The sequence below is a fragment of the Chinchilla lanigera genome, unplaced genomic scaffold (genome assembly GCF_000276665.1).
Source record: "Chinchilla lanigera isolate Chin_1 unplaced genomic scaffold, ChiLan1.0 scaffold00100, whole genome shotgun sequence".
Classification (NCBI taxonomy): Eukaryota; Metazoa; Chordata; class Mammalia; order Rodentia; family Chinchillidae; genus Chinchilla; species Chinchilla lanigera.
In genome coordinates, this window is record NW_004955501.1 from 4,190,108 (window position 1) to 4,209,740 (window position 19,633).

Below are 19,633 nucleotides of genomic sequence, written 5' to 3' on the forward strand. Positions count from 1 at the left end.
GCCACCTGGGCCTTGGGGCCCCTCCTCCTCCAGTCATCTGCGTGGAAGGTGAGGGGGACCATTGCTTTTCCAGCCTAGGGCTGTGGGAGGGAAGGGGTCCACTAAGAACCCTTCATATTCCAGCCTGAGACGCAGCTGTGTGCCAGGCTGAGGCCATGTCACGGGCACAGGCCCAGACACAGGCCAAAGAGGGATGAGGGTGTGGGTGTCTATCTCTTGCTAAGCCCTGTGCACACCTATGATGCAACCACACCCGTGAGCTGCACACTCCAGAGCAAAAGCCTGCAGCCTGGCTTAGTCTGAGAACTGGGTCACTTCTGCATCTTTCCTGGGCAGGATTCCAGAAACAGTCAGCCACACTGTCATCTGGGAAGAAGCACTACCTGGGGGTGGGGGGGCGTAGATAAGAGAGAGGGAGCAAGATTGGCTGAGAAAGACAAAGGTAAGAGGGAGAAATCCCTCGCTCCGCTGTCCACAAGGATTGACAGGCAAGCCGGCTGGCCAGCCAAGCGCCCACTGTGTACACAGCTCCCTCCGCTTGCTTCACAGCGCTCACCCTCTCACCGAGCCACCCTGCAAGCCAGGTGTGGCTGCAGCTGGGCAGGCTCTGCTGAGACCCCTGGCTTTGTCCTCCTTTCTTTCCCAGATGGAAGAAAAAAAGAAAAGTGTGTGTAAATTTCCTATTCGGTTTGGAATGCCACTCCCTTCACCAGCCCTTTAAAGAGCTGTCGCCACAGCAAGTGTGAATCTGGGTTCAAAAAATCTGCAGAATTTTCCCCATTTACTCAACCGAATCGCCCTCCACTCGGACTCTTCCTAAGTGGATGTCAGTTCTGCCCCCCTTGGATGCAGAGATGAGCGGTCAAGGGGCCTGACTTGCCAGCAGCAGGCTTGCCTACCCTAAGATGTACCTCTGTGACCCTGGCTGCCTTGCACAGACCCGGTTCTGCAACCATCTGGAGAATGTCTAAGCTTTTTCTTAGGTGTCCCTGTGAAGGCCCCTGAAAAACAGGCTGCACCGTGTGGCCTTTCCCCTGATTTTGCAACCAGAGTGCACAAGCCTACACCCACTCTCATACCTCTACCAAGTGTTTCCAAGAAGAACGCTGCCCATAAGGTGAGGCCATCTGGGAACTTCTCTCTTCCTCTTCATTCATGACATTCCTACCTACCACGGCTAGTTACACTAACATTGGTATCCAGTCCACAGCTTTTCCTTGTAAGGTGGCCTCTTGGCTTGGCCCAGAGGACCCATTTTCTCATTTGTATCAGGTTCAATCACTATTTGAAATGCAATATGTGGTTTCCAAGTAAACCACATGCACACACATACACACACTTTTAGGAGGCCTTTATTAAAAATTAACAATGTCCCTGGCCATTAAGTGTGCAGAGTTTCCTTGCCCCTGGCTGCCTCCAGCAAATTTAGGAACTGCAAACTCCAGGCTGAGAAGAGGAAGAAAGTACAGTGGGGGCAGAAATCAGCCGCGATTCCCCGGATGGAAGGAACCTGAGCATCCGCTCCCATCTCTGCCCCAAGATCTGCGAAGAGGCCCTGCACGGCCAGGTCTCAGGAGGGGTACAGAGAGCAGTGAGGGCGGCGTGGTGGGGCTGTGTCTGAACCGACATCCACTTAGGAAGAGTCGGAGTGGAGGGTGATTCGGTTGAGTAAGTGGGGAAAATTCTGCAGATTTTTCGAACCCAGATTCACACTTGCAGCGGCAACAGCTCTTTAAAGTGCTGGCGAAAGTGTTTGTAAACAATAAAAACGCAATTCAAAGGTTGCCGCTGGGGTGAAAACCCAGGGGGTTAGGGAAGAGGTTCCGCAGCTCTTCACGGGGGAGGGTGCGAGGAGAGCGGCTGTGGACGTCCTTGCAGTCGTTCACCCGGTCCCTCGCGCAGCAAGACCGGACGCGCGGTGCTCAGCGTAGGCGCCGTGCCGCCTAGTTTTAGGGACCACAGGTGAGAGCGAGGCAGGTATGGGGAGGGACGGCAGTCAGGGGCTGAGCTGGATTAAATCGTCCCCAGAGGCTCCGATGGAGAGTGGGGGAGGGGGCACCGCGCGACCGTGGGCCCCCGGGCCGGGGACCGAGCGTGAGCCGGTCCAGTGCCACCAGCGCCGCCTCCCGGAGAAAGGCGGCGGCCAGAGGGGGAGTGAGAGGAGGCGGAGGGCGGAGGAGGGCGGCGCGCCGAGAGGTTATTTGTGGTTCGCTTTGATCCCGAGGGGGAACCTGAAACTCTCACATTCCTGGCATAGCTGCCGCCTCCACCGCGGACCGACCCAGAGGCTGCGCGCTCCGGCGCGAGCAGCCAGAGCGTCGGCGCCGCTGCCGAGTGCGCACCTCCGCCGCCGAGCAGAGCCGGGCGAGCCGGGCTGGGACGTCCGGGCTGAGCGCGCCAGGCACCCGCGGCCCGCACGGTAGGCAAAGCCGCCTCGAGAGCCTGGGTACCCGCGCCCGGCCCCCTCTCGGAGCCGGAGCACGGCCCGCGCGTTCTTCCTTCTGGGTGCAGTGTGCGCTTTCGAGGCGGCGGCTGCGCGAGGCGAGGGCCGCTCGCCCAGGAAGCGCTGCACGGCGCGCTTGGGGCTGGGGTCTGGAAGGCTCTCGGATCCCCCGGGGCTGGAGGAGGGGACACATTTGGAGAGCGCAGGGAGGTTTCGGCTGGTGGGTCGAACTTGGGAGGCGTGGACCGCGGCTGCAAGCGCCTCGTGGGGTTCAGGCTGTAGGGCCCTCGTGGTTGATTTGGCAAAGCAGGGGGCACAGGTGTCTTGTGTCCCCCAGTGGCCCAAGAATTCCTCTTTGTCTTCCTTGGAAAATCCTTTCTGGAGCCACGAACTGGCTCTCACTTAGAAAGAATGCAGCCTGCTGTCCAGTCCGGTGACGTCAGCGCTGGAGTATTTGGAAAACAAAGAGGGCTGGGAGGGAGCGAGGGAGGTGGACCCGCGACGCTTAAAGACCTCTCTCGGCTGCGGGCTACCCTCGCCAGCTCGTCCGTTGTGTACTGGCGTCTGCCGGGGCTCGGATCCTCCCCGGATCGAGGCAGGGCTGGACCCTTGGCCGGTGCGATCTGATTTGGACACTAGCTGTGGTTCTTTCGGCGAGCGCGAGCCCAGGCGAGGCTGGAGGTGCGCGCTTGCTCGGCAAGGTGGCTTTCAGAGGGCGCAGCGCGCTACCTCGGTAGAGGCGCACTGCTCTGGTAAGGGAAACCGAGTTTAGTAACGGCTCAGACCTTCGGTATCAGAAAGATTGTGGATTTCTGGGGTTTGACTGGGACAAATTTGAGATGAGAGGCCTTGGGGATGTGCCTGCCTCCCAGTCCTGGCACACTGTTGGCGCGCCTGGAATCTCCGGAAGGTTCTGCATTCCTTCTCGCCGCTCCCGGATCCTCCTCAGCAGGAGTCAGCCCAGACAGTGATTAAACTAGGAAATGCCCCGCAGATGAAACTCGGTGCGAGTTGACTCCTGGTTGCTTGTTTTGTCCCTGCTACGGGAGTATTGGGGGTGGGGACGATGATCGGGTGCAGGCTCACCCCCCTACCTCCCCCCCCCCCCCCCCTTCTCATGAGACGATATCCATGGCTCGCCCCCCCCCCCCCCGATCTGGGCAGCCGAAGGCCTGGGAGTGGCGGAGAAGATTGGGAATGGCTGCTATGCTAACGTGCCAAGCCCAAACTGAGGCAGGGCACCAGGGCTGGTTTTGCGGCAGAGGAGAGGCCACATTCCCCTCTCCCTCCGCCTCCCTTACACACAGGGCCTGTTGCAGCACGGATTTTGTTTGTTTTTCCCTGGATCTCGGTGTAGAGGTTTGTGTTGGAGGAGGCCGTGGAAAGGAAGCTGGCAGGCAGCTTCCTGGCCATGAGCCTTTGGGAGCCCAGGCAGAGAAGGGAACTATTTGCTTGGGTACTGTCCCCAAACCTTAGGCCCACAGTTGCTGACCTTCAGACCTGTAAGGCTGTTACTGCTGCCAAGAGCCCTACTGAGTGTCCACCCTGCATGCTCTTAGGGGTCTTTTCCAGGCTGCAAGTGTGTGCAGAGAGGGATAATCATAGCGAGGGCGACACGCCTTTCTTTCTTCGCCCTGGCTCTCTTGCCATTTCTGTGAGCCCTCACTAGGTGGCTGGCCTGCAAACCGTTTTTGCCTCATCTCACAAACCATTGTCCTGTTGTATAGGGCCTTGCTTGTTTTCATTCTTTTCGCCAATTCAGATGCAGTTTCTCCCTTTCCTTGTTCACTTTGCGCAGTGACTGCCAAGGTCACCCATGACAAGGAGGGCCAGGTTCATTTTATCAGCAGCCTTTGGTGAAGCGGGGCCCAGGCTGTCCTCTAGGAGTTCTCTGGCTCAGGAAGAGTAGGGGAAGCCTGTGGATGGCTCATGGGGGTAGCACTGTGGCCACAAGGCATCTTCATTCTAGAGGGAGCTGGGAATTGTTTGCCCAGGCTCCTGTGGGATTAGTTCATTCTTTATCACGCGGTTAATTCATTCTTTAAATGGGGACTCTGTTGATTTCTGGTCTGTACAGCTACGTGGTTAGATCTGAGCTAAGCTGGCCATGGAGTCATCCATGAGGATGTGCGCCGGGTGGCTACTTCAGGGGGCTGTGGTTTCTGTTAGATTACTTTCTGGTTTGCTGTCAGATTTCTCGAGGATTAGTAACTCTCGGTAAATGTCATTACAATGGTAATCATTTGCCAAGGATTTACAGTGTACCAGGAGCTCAATAGTTGTTGTCTCTTTTAAAGCCCAACCATGTGGCAAGCAGTATTCTTTTTTTTTTTTTTAATGGAGAAACTGAGGGTTGGAGGTTAGGTAATTTGCTTGAGTAGTGGGGGCAACATTAGCAGTTGAACCCGGGCTTGTGTGAAACGCACCTACCGCAGCCTTCCTCTGTACATTATGCTTGCAACCAGACTGTAATGGAAGGTTGTCCCCTTTCTCATGTGCTTCCACTAATTTCTCTCCCCACCCTCCGTCCAGGTGCTCTGGGTCCAGGTGCCTGCTGGCCACTGTCTAGGAAGGTGTGTGCAAGCCAGAGAAGCATGAGGACGCTGGAAGACTCCTCAGGGACAGTCCTGCACCGCCTCATCCAGGAGCAGCTGCGCTATGGCAACCTGACAGAGACGCGCACACTGCTAGCCATCCAGCAGCAGGCCCTGCGGGGTGGGGCTGGCGCTGGGGGCACGGGGAGCCCCCAGACCTCCCTGGAAATCTTGGCACCCGAGGACAATCAGGTGCTACAGCAGGCCACCAGGCAGGAGCCCCAGGGCCAGGAGCACCAGGGTGGTGAGACCCACCTGGCAGAGAACACCCTCTACCGGCTGTGCCCACAGCCCAGCAAGGGTGAGGAGCTGCCTACCTATGAGGAGGCCAAAGCCCACTCGCAGTACTATGCAGCCCAGCACGCAGGGCCACGGCCACACGTTGCAGAACGGGACCCTCGTGGGGCCCCAGGAGGCAGCCACCGGCAGGATGAAGCCCTGCGGGAGCTGAGGCACGGGCATGTGCGCTCGCTGAGTGAACGGCTCCTGCAGCTGTCCTTGGAGAGGAACGGTGCCCGCGTCCCCAACCACATGAGCTCCTCTCACAGCTTCCCACAGCTGGCTCGCAGCCAGCAGGGCCCTCCACTCCGGGGTCCTCCTGCTGAGGCCCCAGAGTCCCGTGGACCCCCACCACAGTACCCACACGTTGTCCTGCCTCATGAGACCGCTGCTGTTGCTGACCCAAGGTACCGCACCCGAGGCAGCCCGCACTTCCAGCATGCTGAAGTCAGGTAACTGCACCCACCGTGGCCTTTCAAGCTCTGGCTTGCTTCCAGTGTAGTCTCCTCCCCTGGCAAGGAGTTCGAGCTGACAAGATCCCTAGCCCGCTTCACCGCTACCAGCTCGAGGTTGCCTGATATAACCCCCTCTTCCTTGAAGGGAGAGGATGTAACCAAGGTCACATAGGAAGTTAACACCATTGCTTTGGCTCACAGACACTACTGTCCGCTTAGCAGGAGCAGCAAGTAACTAGGGTTCCCAGGAGATCGGAATTGTAGCAAGGGTTGGGGGCAAGACTGTGGAAGAACCTCCAGAAGACAAAGAATGAGAGTCACTGCCATGTTGTTCCCAAGTAGAAAGAAGATGCATGGCCTCCCTGGAGGTTTTGTTTGTGTTTCAGTGGACAACGGGGAGAGGTAGTCCCAATGGGACCAGAAGAACCAGGGGTTCACCCTAGAAACCGCTCTGTCAGGGCTGTTCTGTCACTACTGTTCATTTCCTTTCCTGCTTTTCCACGTGCCTATAGCTCGTAGTGGGAGAGGAGGCTGGGTCCAGATGAGCTCCCTTTTGTGGAGGCTCAGGAGAGGGTGTTAGTCTGATTCTTGAGTGTGAAGGGAAGCCCTGAGAGGACATGATCTGATTAAACTTCAACAGGTGAACACAAGGGTAACACATGGCTGCATGCAGAGAAAGGGAGCATAAGGGCCAGAATGGAAGTGAGGGGCCCAGAGGCGGGAAAGCAGAACATTTCAGACATGAGGCTTCCTGGATGAGGCTGTGCCTCAGGCATCCCACCGGGCTCAGCACCTTCTCCAGAGAGGCAGACACATCCATCACTGTTGCATCTTCCATTGGGGGTGTCCAGGGAACCCTGCCAGAGTGGGTCATGGATTTATGAACTCCCTGTGGTGGCTCAGGGTCAAAGTCTGATTCTCTTCTCGCGCTGAGTCTCCATTTAGTCATTCACTTTCCCACCGTTCGGCCTTTTCTGGGGAAGATGCCTGTCCTTGCTCTCGAGAAATGAGTCAGTAGCATGACAGCGCTGGTGTGCAAGAACCCTGGAGTGAAGTCTCGTGGGCTTGCTCCAGCTCCAGGCCCTCCGGATTCCCACCTCATCTCTCTGCTCAGGGCTGGCCAGGAAGAGTTTGGGAAGCTGAGTCGAGGTTTCTTCTTTGGGACCAGTCAGGAAGTGATAACATCATAGCAGGGAAGCAGCCTGTTTTAAGGAGAACAAAAAGGGAAGGGGGAACAAGGGAAAGGGAAAGCAAGTGTGGCGGGGAAGGAGACTCTGTTCTTTCCTGCAGCTCAGTCATCCCCAGAGAATGCTGCTGTGTCCGCCGGGCCCATGCAGGGGCAGCAGGTTTCAGAAGCTACCCTGGGAATGGCCACATTAGCAGAGACAGCAGTTGGGCCATTCCACAGGCACAGAGCCCTGCCCAGCTGTCACTGGAAGCTTTACTTTAGGTAGCAGGGAAACGCACCTGCTGTTCTCCTTTCGGCTGACCAATGAGACTGTTGGGCGCTGGGGACAGGGACTTGAGCTTAGGATCCTCAAAAGAGCAGAGGGAGGCCTAGGCTACAAGATATGGGTGCGGAGCAGATGGACTCAGGAGTGGAATTGTTTTCATGGGTTTCTAAAGCTTGAAAAGTTTCTTCCTGAAATGGAAGCAGTTGTGACATTTGGAGTCACAAGACCCTTTGACTCCCCATGCCTCTTCAGCACAGAACCCTGAGGGTGATGGCATGCCTGTACCATGAACCAGCAAAACCCTGCCCCTTGATCTCTGCAGCATGTTAATCAAAAGGCAGCCCTCATACTGTACACTTAGAGCAGGCCCAGGTCCCTCCTGGGAGAGCTGGGTGACCCGCCATTAAGGGAGTGCCCTCTGTGTCTCCACATCCACCAGCCCTTACCTGGGAGGTGGGAGACCCCTCTTGATACAGCAGGGGAATGGCCTCACTGGGCGTGAGGCATCTGCCTGAGGTCTAACAGCGGGAGCTGGGATCTGAACCTTATGTGTCACACTCTTACCTGTCTTACTGCCGTCACCTTAGCCACAGCCCTCTAGGAATGTCTTGGGAGTTGAGAGGATGGGTACCAAGACCTGGAGGGAGGGAGAAAACTTGAATGTGCTTCTTCAGTGAACCTGAAACTGAGGACTTGTGACAGACACAAGGCAGCTGCTGGACCCAGCCACCCAATTGCCCTGGAGCCTTGGGAGACTATTGGTTTAGTTATAATCCATTAGCTTCTAGAACTAAAAAGAAACTTTTATTGATTAGAAAGCTCAAGGGTGCATTTTAAAAAATGCCTCAGTGAAGCAGTAGTTCTTGTGAGGCCTAGGATGGCTTGGGGGGATCCCCAAGGCCTCAGCCCTAGTGAGGCAGCGCAGGACACCTTGACGTTCATCCCCTCCAACCCTGGGGAGTCTTGGGCAGCCACCGTTTGGGAAGGGGCCTTCGCACTGGTCACTGTCTTAATACTAGAGAGGCGGAAACTGGTGTTAACAGTTTATTAATATTAGTCGTGGGGGTCCGTGAGCTCTGAGTGTCCTGTCTTCTGTTTGCCAGGATCCTGCAGGCCCAGGTGCCTCCTGTGTTCCTCCAGCAGCAGCAGCAGTACCAGTACCTGCAGCAGCCCCAGGAGCACACTCTCCCCCCACATCCGGCAGTTCTCAGTCATGGCCCTCTGGGAGTGGAGGGACCCGCAAGTGCCCAGGCCTCCTTGGCCACCGTAGGGAGTGCCCACCTGACCCAGATGGAGGCTGTGTTGAGAGAGAATGCCAGGCTGCAGAGGGACAATGAGAGGCTGCAGAGGGAGCTGGAGAGCTCGGCAGAAAAAGGGAGCCGCATTGAAAAGGTAGGCTTGCTGGGGTCGAAGACAGGGTGGGGAGGCACAGGAGTCTGAGAGCCGGCATCTGGTTGGATTTCTCTCTCTGGCCTCCACCCGCTTCACTCCTCGTGCGCCTCCCCAGCTGACTCGAGACAGCTGGGGAACAGCCGAGAGGCCTCCAGCGCGGGCCTAGAGCATGAGCAGTTGCTGGCCAGTGGTGGTTAGAAAGAGCTCATTCACCAGCTCCCTGCTCACTCACACCCTGGCCCTGCACACAGTCCCTCCCTTGGACACCTCCCACAGAGAGCTCTTTGTGTCCCCCACACAACAGCCAGTCTGTTCCAGGCCAAAGAGAAAGTCCCTCCTCTTGGAAAAAAAAGGCACTTGTTGGCATGGCAAGCCAGCTAGGAGCACGTGTGGGGCCCGCGGCAGCCAAGTGGGACGGGCGGTTGGGGCCAGGGTGGCCCTCTGCGTGGTCAGTGGCAGAGCGGGAAACAGAGACTGCAGACAGAGCAGCTCAGGCCCAGGGCTGGTGCCTCTTTCTTGAGTGAAGGCTTACAGTTGTGAGCTGAGGTTAAGCTTTAGCATATAGCCTCGGGCCTGCCTGTCATGTTGGGCATGGATCGGACCATCCAGAACACACTCACCCTGGCCCTCTTGTGCTCAGATTTCTCGGCAGACCAGCCAACAGTAAAATGCTGCTTTCTGCACAATGGCCACAGCAAAGCTGTATTTAGTTGCCCTGAAGGCAGGCCCTTGCTGAGTTCCTGGCCAGGGCACAGTCAGCATCTGGTCCTTTGGGCAGCAGATGGGACCCTTGGTGCTGGTCCCAGCAGTCTGGCCCTCAGGAGGCTGCAGGCTTCTGACCGTCCCACTAGAGCCACTTCGGTTTTGTGCTCTTTTTCCCCTCTCTCCTCTCTCTTTCTCGGTGTAGAGTGGCAGGTCTGCCTGGGATCGGTCCCTGGGAGCCCTGTCCTTCCTTCAGCTCTGCTTATGCCTTTTGCAGCTGGAGAGTGAAATCCAGCGGCTCTCTGAAGCCCATGAGAGCCTGACAAGAGCCTCTTCCAAGCGCGAGGCCCTGGAGAAGACCATGCGGAATAAGATGGACAGTGAAATGAGGCGGTTGCAGGACTTCAACCGCGATCTTCGAGGTGAGAGCTGGGCACATGGTGCGAGAGCTGGGAGCATCTGCCGAGCTTTGCTGTTCTAGGGGAAAATCCCAAGTCTCTGTTCTCTGCAAACATAAGTGCAAATTGACTCCGAGGCCAAGCTAAGACTCTTTAGAAGACACCCTGATGGAAAGATCCTTGTCTGTGTCCTGGGCCTTGGAGCACGGCATGGAGCCCACAATGTGTGGCCTCCACAGGGTGTGTTTCCTCCTGGGTGACCGAGCTTGGTCTCCCTATGAGCCTACCTCCAGTTCAGAGGGAGCAGCCCCATCAGTAGGGCCCCAGGGAAGACCCCAGGCAGGCAATGTTGCCAGACACTAAAACATCTGCCCTTCATTTGTAACAGAGAGATTGGAATCTGCAAACCGCCGCCTGGCAAGCAAGACACAGGAGGCCCAGGCGGGCAGTCAAGACATGGTGGCCAAGCTGCTTGCTCAGAGTGAGTAGGGGTCGTGTGGAGAAGCCTGGCCTGGTGTGCAGATAATGAGACCACAGTGGCCCCTCTGGATGGGGGTGGCCCTCTCCCTTGGAAAGTAGTACTTTAGGCAGAGCCCAGCACCAGACTAGACCTCAGGGGAGGGGTGGCTTCCAAAGAGGAGTAAGGTCTGGTTCTATATTTATCAGGAAGAGCAGTTGATACACGCGGGGGAGCTGTGCACAGTGATTTGCTGAGCTGTGACACTGACCATCAGTGCAGGGTTTCTGCTGCAGAAGAGCATGGGGTGGGGGGAGCCCTGAGCCAGGAGAATGAAGAATCAGAGTTTTCTGGGGAGTCCAGACAACAGAAAGGCTGAACATGGGAATGTGAGAAGTGGGGAAGTCTGGTGGAGCTGGGCCATAGCAAAGCTGCCAACAATCTAAAGAAGGGGCTCGGGGGGCTTCTCTGAAGGAGGGGTGTGGTCTTCCTTGAAGGATAGATGAGTTTGCTGTCTGGTCCACTCCTTCCTCCCTCTTTCCTTCATCTGTTTGTATTAAAATTGGGCTAAGCACCTGGCAGGGATTTGAGCAGAGGGAGAGAACAGGTCCAGGAAGTGGAAGGAAGGTCGGGAAGGTGGGAATGAGCTTGAAGCAGAAGCCTGAGCTCAAGGGTGTGCATGATCCCAGAGACTGGTACTGGGGAGGTCCCTGGCGGGGAGGTGGGGGACAGCAGGGATGGAGATGCAGTTAGATGGCACCAGTGAGGGTACATGGAGGGGCTGGGGGCACAGAGGGAACCTGAGCTCAGCAGCAGGCGAAGCTCAGTCTCACGGGGATGGGAACGGTTGGTTTCTGGGTCAGGTGGCTTTAGGAATGAACCCATCAGAAACCCTACTGTCGGAGAGCATGAGTGCCCAGAAGCGGCATGAGGGCCAAGTCTGGCCGGCAGCACCCCTCTTCCTTGCAAGAGGACTCAGCCCTGGACAGAGCCTCCACCAGTACCTGCTGGGGTTGGGAATGGGGAAACAAAGGCCAAGCCGACTGACCAGGTTGGCAGGAGGTAGGCCAGCCTGTACTGGCCTGGCTGAGTGAGGTTCCCACCCCCACCCCCATGTCAGGGTCCCTGAAAGGGACGGTGGGGGGCAGTGCAGCTCTGGGGGTTACCTCGGGGATCTGGAGAGCTGGAGCTGGTAGGCGAGGCAGGTGGGGGTGCTTTTTGGGGGAGGCTTTTAGGGCCTGGCTGCCAAAGAAAGGAAATGGGGGGGGCGGTTTCTGGAAGCCTGCGAATGGGAGAGGAGGGGGGCCGGCCAGGCGGCGTTTCCGCTCCCTGGGGAGCAAGCGAGCGCCAGGCTGTTCTTGGCTTCTCGCTGGGGCCATTAATCTCTCAGGCAGCCGCGGGTGACCTGAATGCCGAGCATTCCTGAGCCGCCCGGCTGTTCCGCTCCCGGCCAGCCTCCCGCCGCGAGCGCTGCAGCCTGGCGCCCTTCGGCCGCGAGCTCCGGGAGGAGGAGGCCCGGCAAGCACTGGGGCAGAAGGGCGGGAGAGCGGGCATTGCCCTGACCCTTCGGCGGGCGCATTCCTCACTAGCCCCTTACACGCCTTCCTGAGGCTGCCTACTGGCAGCAGCCCCACGGTTTTCTTAGGTGCTCGAGGCCCCCAAGGCCCCGCCTCCCAGCTCAAGGCCAGGGCCCCTTAGAGGCTGTACAAAGCTGCAGGAAATTTCTGGAAGCAGAAGGCTGGGTCCCCTGGCCCCGCCACGCCAAGGAGTAAGGGAGCCCCAGCAGTTTTGCAGGAGAACGTCTGGCTGACCTTTTCCGTTCATGGTGCCTGGCAGCCCTGGTTCAGAGTGTGGCCCTCTGGGAATCCTGAAGCCTGGCAGCTCTCTGCACCCCCCTTGTCTTCTCACCAGAGCCTCAGGTCCCGGACTGTAAGATAGGACAGTGCCCTAACTCCTGGTCATGCTGAGGCTGGGATTCTAAACTGTAGGGAGCACCTCTATGAGTCCACCTGCGTCCAAAGCTGCCCGCTTCCTCCCCGACTGACCAAATGTAAGGGATCCATTTCTTTATCATTGTTCTCCCACGCCTTTTCCCTCCATGCCCCAGAATGAAGCAGCCAGCTTCAGAATTCCGGAGTAAGCCAGGGTTGCCTCTATGCCCTCCGTTTCCTGCCCTGAGTCAGTGAATGCCCTTTCTGTGTGCTGAGGGTGCTGTTCAGTGTGACAGGTTCACACATGGCCCAAAGATTAAAATAAACAGCGTTCAGTTCCTCCGCCCTGCCGCATTTCAAGTGCCCAGTAGTAGCCAGTGGCTACTGCTTAGACGGCACAGTGTAAAATCATTCCACTGTAACAAAAGTCTACCGGGTCAGAGCGCTGCTCCAGAGACAGGTCCAGTAGGCTCACCTCACAGCCTGTCCTTTCCTTCCCTCTAGCAGAGTAGCCAGCCACTCCTCAGGGGACCAGTCTGAGACTTCCAAAAGGCAGGGCACAGGGATGAGTTAGCCTAGAGCTTGGGCTGAAGACCTTGTGATTTAGCCCAGCTATTTGGAGAGGTTCTCTAAGCACTAAGCAGAGTGTTCCCCCAGGCAGTTTTGTTTTTTGTTTTTTGTTTTTTTTTGTTTTGGTGACAAGATCTCAATGAGGTAGTTCAGGGTGGCCTTGACCTCACTATGTAGCCCAGGCTGGCCTCAAACTCACCAAGACTCTCCTGCCTCAGCCTCCTGAGTGCTGGGGGGATTACAAGGTATGCCACCACACACAGCTTGCCACAGGGCAGTTAACAAGATGATTTAAAAGTCAGGAAAACTGGAATCCCAGACACAGATCTTTGGGCCAGAGTCATTTTGAGTGTGCTGTGGAGCTTGCATTCCTTTATGAGCTTGGTTGCCTACATCTAGATTCCAGACCATAAACAGAAGTGTGGCACTTAACCTGGAAAGCCTGGGTTTGCAGAATAAAGCCTGGGGCACACGTTGGGAGGGAGGCCTGTAGGGGTAAGGGGCCCGCACTACCGCCAGACGGCCTGGGCCTTTAGAATCAGGCCTACTTCCGTTCCCATTTGGCAGCACTGTTCTCATGTTCCTTTCTTCTCGTGTCCGTGGTGGACACAAATCCTACCTGGAGAGGCTGGAGGCGTCAGTGAAATAAGATGTGGGGCAGCAGATGGTACTTTTCTCTTCCTTCCTTATCCTTCGGCTCAACACTGGCCGTGTCACAGTCCCCCTGAACTTTCAGTTTCTCATCTATAAATGGGAGTCACAGTGCTCCTTGACCAGTCTCAGGCAGGGAGCATCTCAGTCATCCAAGCTCAAGGGAAACAGTGGCTGTGTGTTGGAGATGGTGACATCTGGCACAATTAGAAGTGTCCCAGCAGAGAGGTGGTGTGGCATAGTTGTTACCTCAAGGGTCCTGTCACCCTGCCTTTTCCTCCTCTCCTGTGAAATAGGGTTGATCGCTGTAGCTAGCTCCTAGGCTTCTAGAGAGTGAGGAGTTGTCAACAGCCTAACAGGCAGTGGGGCCAGCGAGGGCAGTCACTGTCACTGACAGGGCCCCTCTCCTACCTGCAGGCTACGAGCAGCAGCAGGAGCAGGAGAAGCTGGAGCGTGAGATGGCCCTGCTGCGCGGTGGTATTGAGGACCAGCGGCGACGGGCTGAGCTGCTGGAGCAGGCTCTGGGCAACGCACAGGCCCGCGCAGCACGGGCGGAGGAGGAGCTACGCAAGAAACAGGCCTATGTGGAGAAGGTGGAGCGGCTGCAGCAGGCCCTGGGGCAGCTGCAGGCCGCCTGTGAGAAGCGAGAGCAGCTGGAGCTGCGTCTTCGGACCCGCCTGGAGCAGGAGCTGAAGGCCCTGCGTGCACAGCAGGTGAGCTGAGCAGGCCTGTGAGGGAGGTAGAGCTGGAGCAGCATCAGAGGGCCCGCTCTGAGGATTCGGGGAGCCCCTGTCAGACCTAGGGCAATTGATCTGCATCCCACCTCTGCTGCATGCCTCTGCATGTTCACCCAGTTATCACAGCAGAGACTCTGCCACTCAGCCTGTATCTAGGCTTGGGAGTCACCTGTCCTCAGCAATAACACAGGCTGGCATCCTGGATACGTAGAAGCTGCTATTAACTTTCATATAGAAGACTGGCCACCTTCCTACCTGCCCAAGATAGGAAGGAAGTTAGTCCTGAGTCTTTATCTTCCCTTGGGCTTCTGTCTAGGCATCTCTCAGTGTTTACAAACCAGATAGTTCTGTCTCTACTCCCATCCTTACCCTTCCCACAGAGGTAGTTATTGATAGCACGCCTGTTCCAGTCCAGCGAATTTATTATATAGTCCCCTGTGTCCGCGAGGACCCATGGCCACCTCACCCCAACCTCCGCCTTGATGTGATGCTCCTTGTTCTGCAGAGACAGGCGGGCACCCCCAGTGGGGGCAACAGCAATGGTGGGTCCCCAGAGCTCAGTGCCCTTCGACTGTCAGAACAACTTCGGGAGAAGGAGGAGCAGATCCTGGCGCTGGAGGCTGACATGACCAAGTGGGAGCAGAAGTATTTGGAGGAGCGCGCCATGCGACAGTTTGCCATGGATGCAGCTGCCACTGCAGCCGCCCAGCGTGACACCACTCTCATCCGACACTCCCCCCAGCCCTCGCCCAGCAGCAGCTTCAATGAGGGACTACTCACCGGGGGTCACAGGCATCAGGAGATGGAAAGCAGGTTTGGCATTGCAGGCGGGCCGGGGCACCTAAGACACAGTGTCCAGTCTCTGCTCTGTCCTTGATCCCTGGTAAACAGGACCCTGTCCCCACTCAGCTCAGCAGTCCCTCTGCTTCTAAGATGCCCTTGCATGTTATAAGCACAGACTCTGGTTGTGCAGGTGCTGGGGCATCCAGGCTCTGCACCCCATCCCCAGTGTAGCCCTCCAAGTTGAGGGTCATATCCCTGCTGTCTTTCATCAATGAGATTAGATCCCGCCCCTGCTGACCTTCTTAAGCAACGTGAGAAGGGCCCAGCACCTCATGTGCCAGGCTCTGAGAGCATCAGCTCTACCCCAAGTCTGCACTGTAAGGGCAAGGAGGTCCGACCTGGCCTCAGGGAGGGCTTTCTGTCAACTTGTACAAGGTAGGGAGGGTGGAGGCACTGACTCTGTGGATCTGACCATATGGGCATGGTCTCCTTCGTCAGGCTAAAGGTGCTCCATGCCCAGATCCTGGAGAAGGATGCTGTGATCAAGGTCCTTCAGCAGCGCTCCAGGAAGGACCCTGGCAAGGCTGCCCAGGGCTTCCTGCGGCCAGCCAAGTCGGTGCCATCCATCTTTCCAGCTGCGGCGGCAGGGACCCAGGGCTGGCAAGGACTCTCATCACGTGAGCAGCAAGCAGATTCACCTGCCCGGCTGATGATGGGTAAGAAGAGGCTGGTAGTGTGGACAGAGACGAGTTGTTCTTGGGCATGGGCGCAGAACACCAGGCCTTTCCTCCCAGAACCAAGGCTCCTAGGAGCCAGAACTTCCTGACTCCTCAGCAGACTGGCTTTAGCTCTGGCTCAAGGCCTGACACCTACGATGTCTTGCCTGGTGGCGAGGAGTGTCAGCCCTGTCTCCATGCATTCCATCACCATAGGCCCCAGCCACCAACTTTCCAAGTGAAATGGAACTCTCTGTACAGATACACCTTCTAGGAAAGGCTTCTCCGCTCTTCTAAGTGGATACCACAGAAATCCTAGATTTCACCAACATAGAAGTGTTCCACCACTCAAAATACTTGGAAACTAATGCAACCCGATAGTTACTCCCTTTTGAAAATGGAAGCATTAGCTGGTTGTGGTGTCGTATGTCTGTGGTCCCGGCTACTCAGGAAGCTGAGGCAGGAGTTTAAGGCCAGCCTGGGCAACCCGCAAGACCATGTCTCAAAGTTAAAAAAAAAAAAGGCTAGGATATAGCTCAGTGTTCCCTGGGTTCATTCTCCAGTACAAGGGGCTGGGATAGGGGGACAGAAGCATTTAGCTTTAACAGAGTTGTTGCAGGTCGAGAGGTGCCCAGTAGGTCCAGTTCACTGGGTTATTCTTCATCGGGGCGCCGTCTTGTAAGCCAGGCATTAACCACCAGTCTCCTGCCTTTCCTACAGAGAGGACACCCATGGAGGAGCCGGTGGCCGTGGCTCTCCTCCCTGCCCACTCCAAACACGGGAGCAGAGACGGAAGCACTCAGACCGATGGCCCTGCAGAGAGCACCTCTGCTTACCTGGTGTCAGAGCCCGACAGCCTTCCGGGCTGCAGCAGTGGCCAGAGGGCAGCCTCTCTGGGTGAGCCCCCACTTCCTCCTGGCTTCTGCGCTGGGCCATCTGTGGGTGTGCTGGGGTGTGAGGTGGGACCCCACGGCCCCTTCTCCCCAAACCCTTCCTGATCACTGCTCAGCCTTAATGGCGAGCTCTGCATGGTGAGGGATGAGGAGAGGTCTGGCTGACCCCAGTGTAAGCATGAGGGCTGTTGGTGAATATGTAGAGGAATTGGAAACCCCTAATCAAGACAGAGTCCAAATTGAGAAGCACAGCGGCCCAGTGGAAAGCACCGCCTCCTCCTCCATCTCTCCTCCCATACTTCATTGCCAGTCTGCATACCTAAGATGCTGGTTCTTGTGCAGTCATCCTGATGGCACTCACGAGGTGGGGGAATGTTTAAAAGAAGGAGCCGAGAAGGAGAAACTTGAGAAGACACCCTTTCTTCTTCTGCTCCCCTTTCACATTAGCCTCCGCATATTTGCCTGGGCCTCATGATCTCAGAAAGCCACAAGCATGAAAAGAATGCTGCAGCTTCTCTCCCTCTGGGCTCTCCATGGCTTCCTTTCAGCCCTCTAACCAGTCCAAAATCACAAACACGTCATCCGCACTAGAGGGTGGTCCGTCCCAAGCCTTGAGAAAAGCAGGGCATTGTGCTTGGTTGACCAAACTGTGGGAACCTGGGCAGCCAAGTGGAGAAGATCTGGTGAAGGTCTTTGTTACAAAAATTCTTAAAGGGCAAGATTTTAAAAGAGCCATCTAGTGACACTCATGGCATGTACCTGTTTTCTTTCTCTCTCCAGACTCTATAGCTTCATCCAGAGTCCAGGACTTGTCAGATATGGTGGAGATACTGATCTAAAGGAGGCGGTTCCTTGGGGACCCTGGATCATGCCCTCCCCTCCTCTGCCACTCGGCCATTCCAGCAGCCCCCAACTGCAGCTTCCCTACTTTCCCCAGCCTTTGACCATCCAGTCCCAGGAGCTCAGGAGGGAGTGCTGCAGGGGAGAGGTGCTGCTGAGAGACCAGCACCCCAGCAGATTCCACTTAAGCTACATTCCACCCGTGCCCATGGAGAATGCAGATCCCCTCTATACCTGCTGCTGGGATAGCAAAAGAAAGCCCAGAAGGTGTCTGAGCGCCCTCTGCCCTGCCAGTCGCCATTTAGGCAAGGAGGCAGAGGGGATGTGTTGGCTTGGGCAGCTGATTCCCAAGGATGGTTGTCCATGGGCACCAAGTTGGGTAGCCAGCCATGGTTTTCTCTGGCTAAGTTTGTGTCTAGCCAACCTCATCTGTTCTTCAGCTCCTCACTGCCTTCTTGGGAACACAAGACTTGAATCTTTTAGGGACTGTCGAGGGTGTGAATCTTGCAGAAGTCACAGCTTCACTCCTCATTTGGAATAGGTTGGGGGCCATTCAAGTGGACTGGGGGACAATGTGTGGTTTGTATATAATTCCCTTTCTTATGGAACAGAAGACTGCAGCATCTTGGTCCAGGTTGGTCTTCATGGGCTGTGCTCATTGTCTCTGCTACCATGGTTCCCAAAATTTCTGACTGGCTTCCCAGTTACTCTTCCTTCTCAAGTTCTTGGTCCGTGGAGTTGGATGTAGGCTGATACACAGGGTGTTGGTTCTTTTTGTCCATCAGACCCTGTCTTAAATGCCTAGAGGATCTCCAGCCTTTTGAAGCTTCTGTCCCTGGGACATCCTGTCATTTTGATTATAAACTCTGAGCCAGATGAAATGAGCCACCATACACAGACATCTGCGACGCCCACCTGTGCACATGGGTGACCTTGCCCAGCACTAGTTCTCTCTGAGGAAACTGGAGAAGTTGTCTTGTTCTCATAAATGTCTTTGTTCCCACCTGGAGGGTCTGGAACACTGATGTTGAAAACTAGTCAATGAGACAAGATGTCAATTGTCCTCTGAGTGGAGTCTGTATCACAAAGTAGCCCCGTGAGGCTGGCTCCTCAAGCTACCCATCCCCAGCCCGGAACCCAGGCCAGACCCTTGGAACTAAGGTGATCCCACCTGGCAGCCTACAGCAGCAGTGACTTTGACTTCTGGTCTTAAAGTGCCCCAGTTAAGCCCAGGAGCAATTGGTGGGTTTTAGCAGCTTTGTCCTTACTATTTCTAGTTTTTCTCAACTCTTTGTTGTTGTGTTTTTTTCTTCACTGTTTTTAGATTCAATATGTGTTGTTTTATTCCCATGGTTCCCTGAATTTCCTTTTTAAACATTTGCATTTGCTGGCCAATTGCATATTTTTTTAAATTCCCCCTACCTCTGTTTAAAGCTGAAAAATACACTTGGTTCATGTGCATTGTTTACAAAGCAAAAAAGGAAAAAAAAAGGCAAAAAAATATTGTGAAAGGTAAAAAAAAAAAAAAAACAACTTAATATATTTTGGATTAATATTTGGTATTTCTTTTAAAGTATTTTTTGTGCTGTGAACGTTTTCTGCCAAAGACCATGATGTGTGTCTATGTGTTTAAGTTATCATAAATATTTAAAATGTAAACATGGCTGTTTTATTATGCCACCCTGTACCAGGATTGCTGCTGCATTCCACTGGGTATAACAGTATTTTAATAAAAAAAATTATTAAGAGTGGTGTCTTTGCGGGGGTAAGACTTGTGGAACTGACAGAAGGAAAGAGGGTGAGGATCATAGTCCAATCTCTTCAAGGGCCCGAAACACTACAGCCCTAGGCATTTGTGAAGAGCTGGAATGAGAGTATGGTTGCTTTTTTTTCTATTTTTGCAGAAAACATTTCTCAAAGTTAGGAGAGAAGAGGTATGGTAAATAACAGCCTCCCAGCCTCATCAACTTTGGCTACTCCATAGTGTGAGTGGATGTTCAAACATGCCGTTATCCTTACCCTGATCCTCTGCATCCCCAGCAGAGACTTTTGCCTTGACCTCTCAAGCAATGAGGCACCATGCCTATTCTGCCTAAACAAGTGCAGAGGACATCAAGTGCGTGGCATGTTCTTGGACACCATCTCCTTGGCTATAGCATCACTACTCTTTCCTGATGCTTAGGAAGGTACATCGCTCCAATTTAAAGGATAAAATGATTCTCAGTCTCCCCACATCTCCATCAGGATTTGAGGGACAGTCAGAAAACTGACCATCAGGCAGCCAGACAGGCTGTGGGGCAAGTATTCACAAATGACCCGTATGACCATAGGCAAGCAT

At 55.4% G+C, this 19,633-nt stretch overlaps 1 protein-coding gene across 2 annotated transcripts; it reads left to right on the top strand.

Moving 5' to 3' along the window:
• The first annotated feature begins 2,231 nt into the window (after positions 1-2,231).
• On the top strand, positions 2,232-19,043 carry Amotl2 (angiomotin like 2). 2 transcript variants are annotated; one of them, XM_005406800.2, is made up of 10 exons: positions 2,232-2,419; positions 4,976-5,768; positions 8,329-8,617; positions 9,597-9,741; positions 10,106-10,198; positions 13,744-14,039; positions 14,569-14,876; positions 15,345-15,562; positions 16,283-16,459; positions 17,236-19,043. In XM_005406800.2, the coding sequence occupies exons 2-10, from the start codon at positions 5,038-5,040 to the stop codon at positions 17,292-17,294; spliced, it is 2,316 nt and encodes a 771-aa protein (XP_005406857.1). In that variant the 5' UTR covers positions 2,232-2,419; positions 4,976-5,037; the 3' UTR covers positions 17,295-19,043. The 2 variants fall into 2 exon arrangements, with proteins under 2 accessions (XP_005406857.1, XP_013361245.1); XM_013505791.1 differs by lacking the exon at positions 2,232-2,419 and adding an exon at positions 2,959-3,195.
• The last annotated feature ends 590 nt before the right edge of the window (positions 19,044-19,633 follow it).

Coding starts and splice junctions, on each gene's coding strand:
- Amotl2 (XM_005406800.2), top strand. CDS start 5,038: ATGAGGACGCTGGAAGACTCCTCAGGGACAGTCCTGCACCGCCTCATC. Junction 8,618..9,596: donor AAGGGAGCCGCATTGAAAAG/GTAGGCTTGCTG, acceptor TGCCTTTTGCAG/CTGGAGAGTGAAATCCAGCG. Junction 10,199..13,743: donor GGCCAAGCTGCTTGCTCAGA/GTGAGTAGGGGT, acceptor TCCTACCTGCAG/GCTACGAGCAGCAGCAGGAG.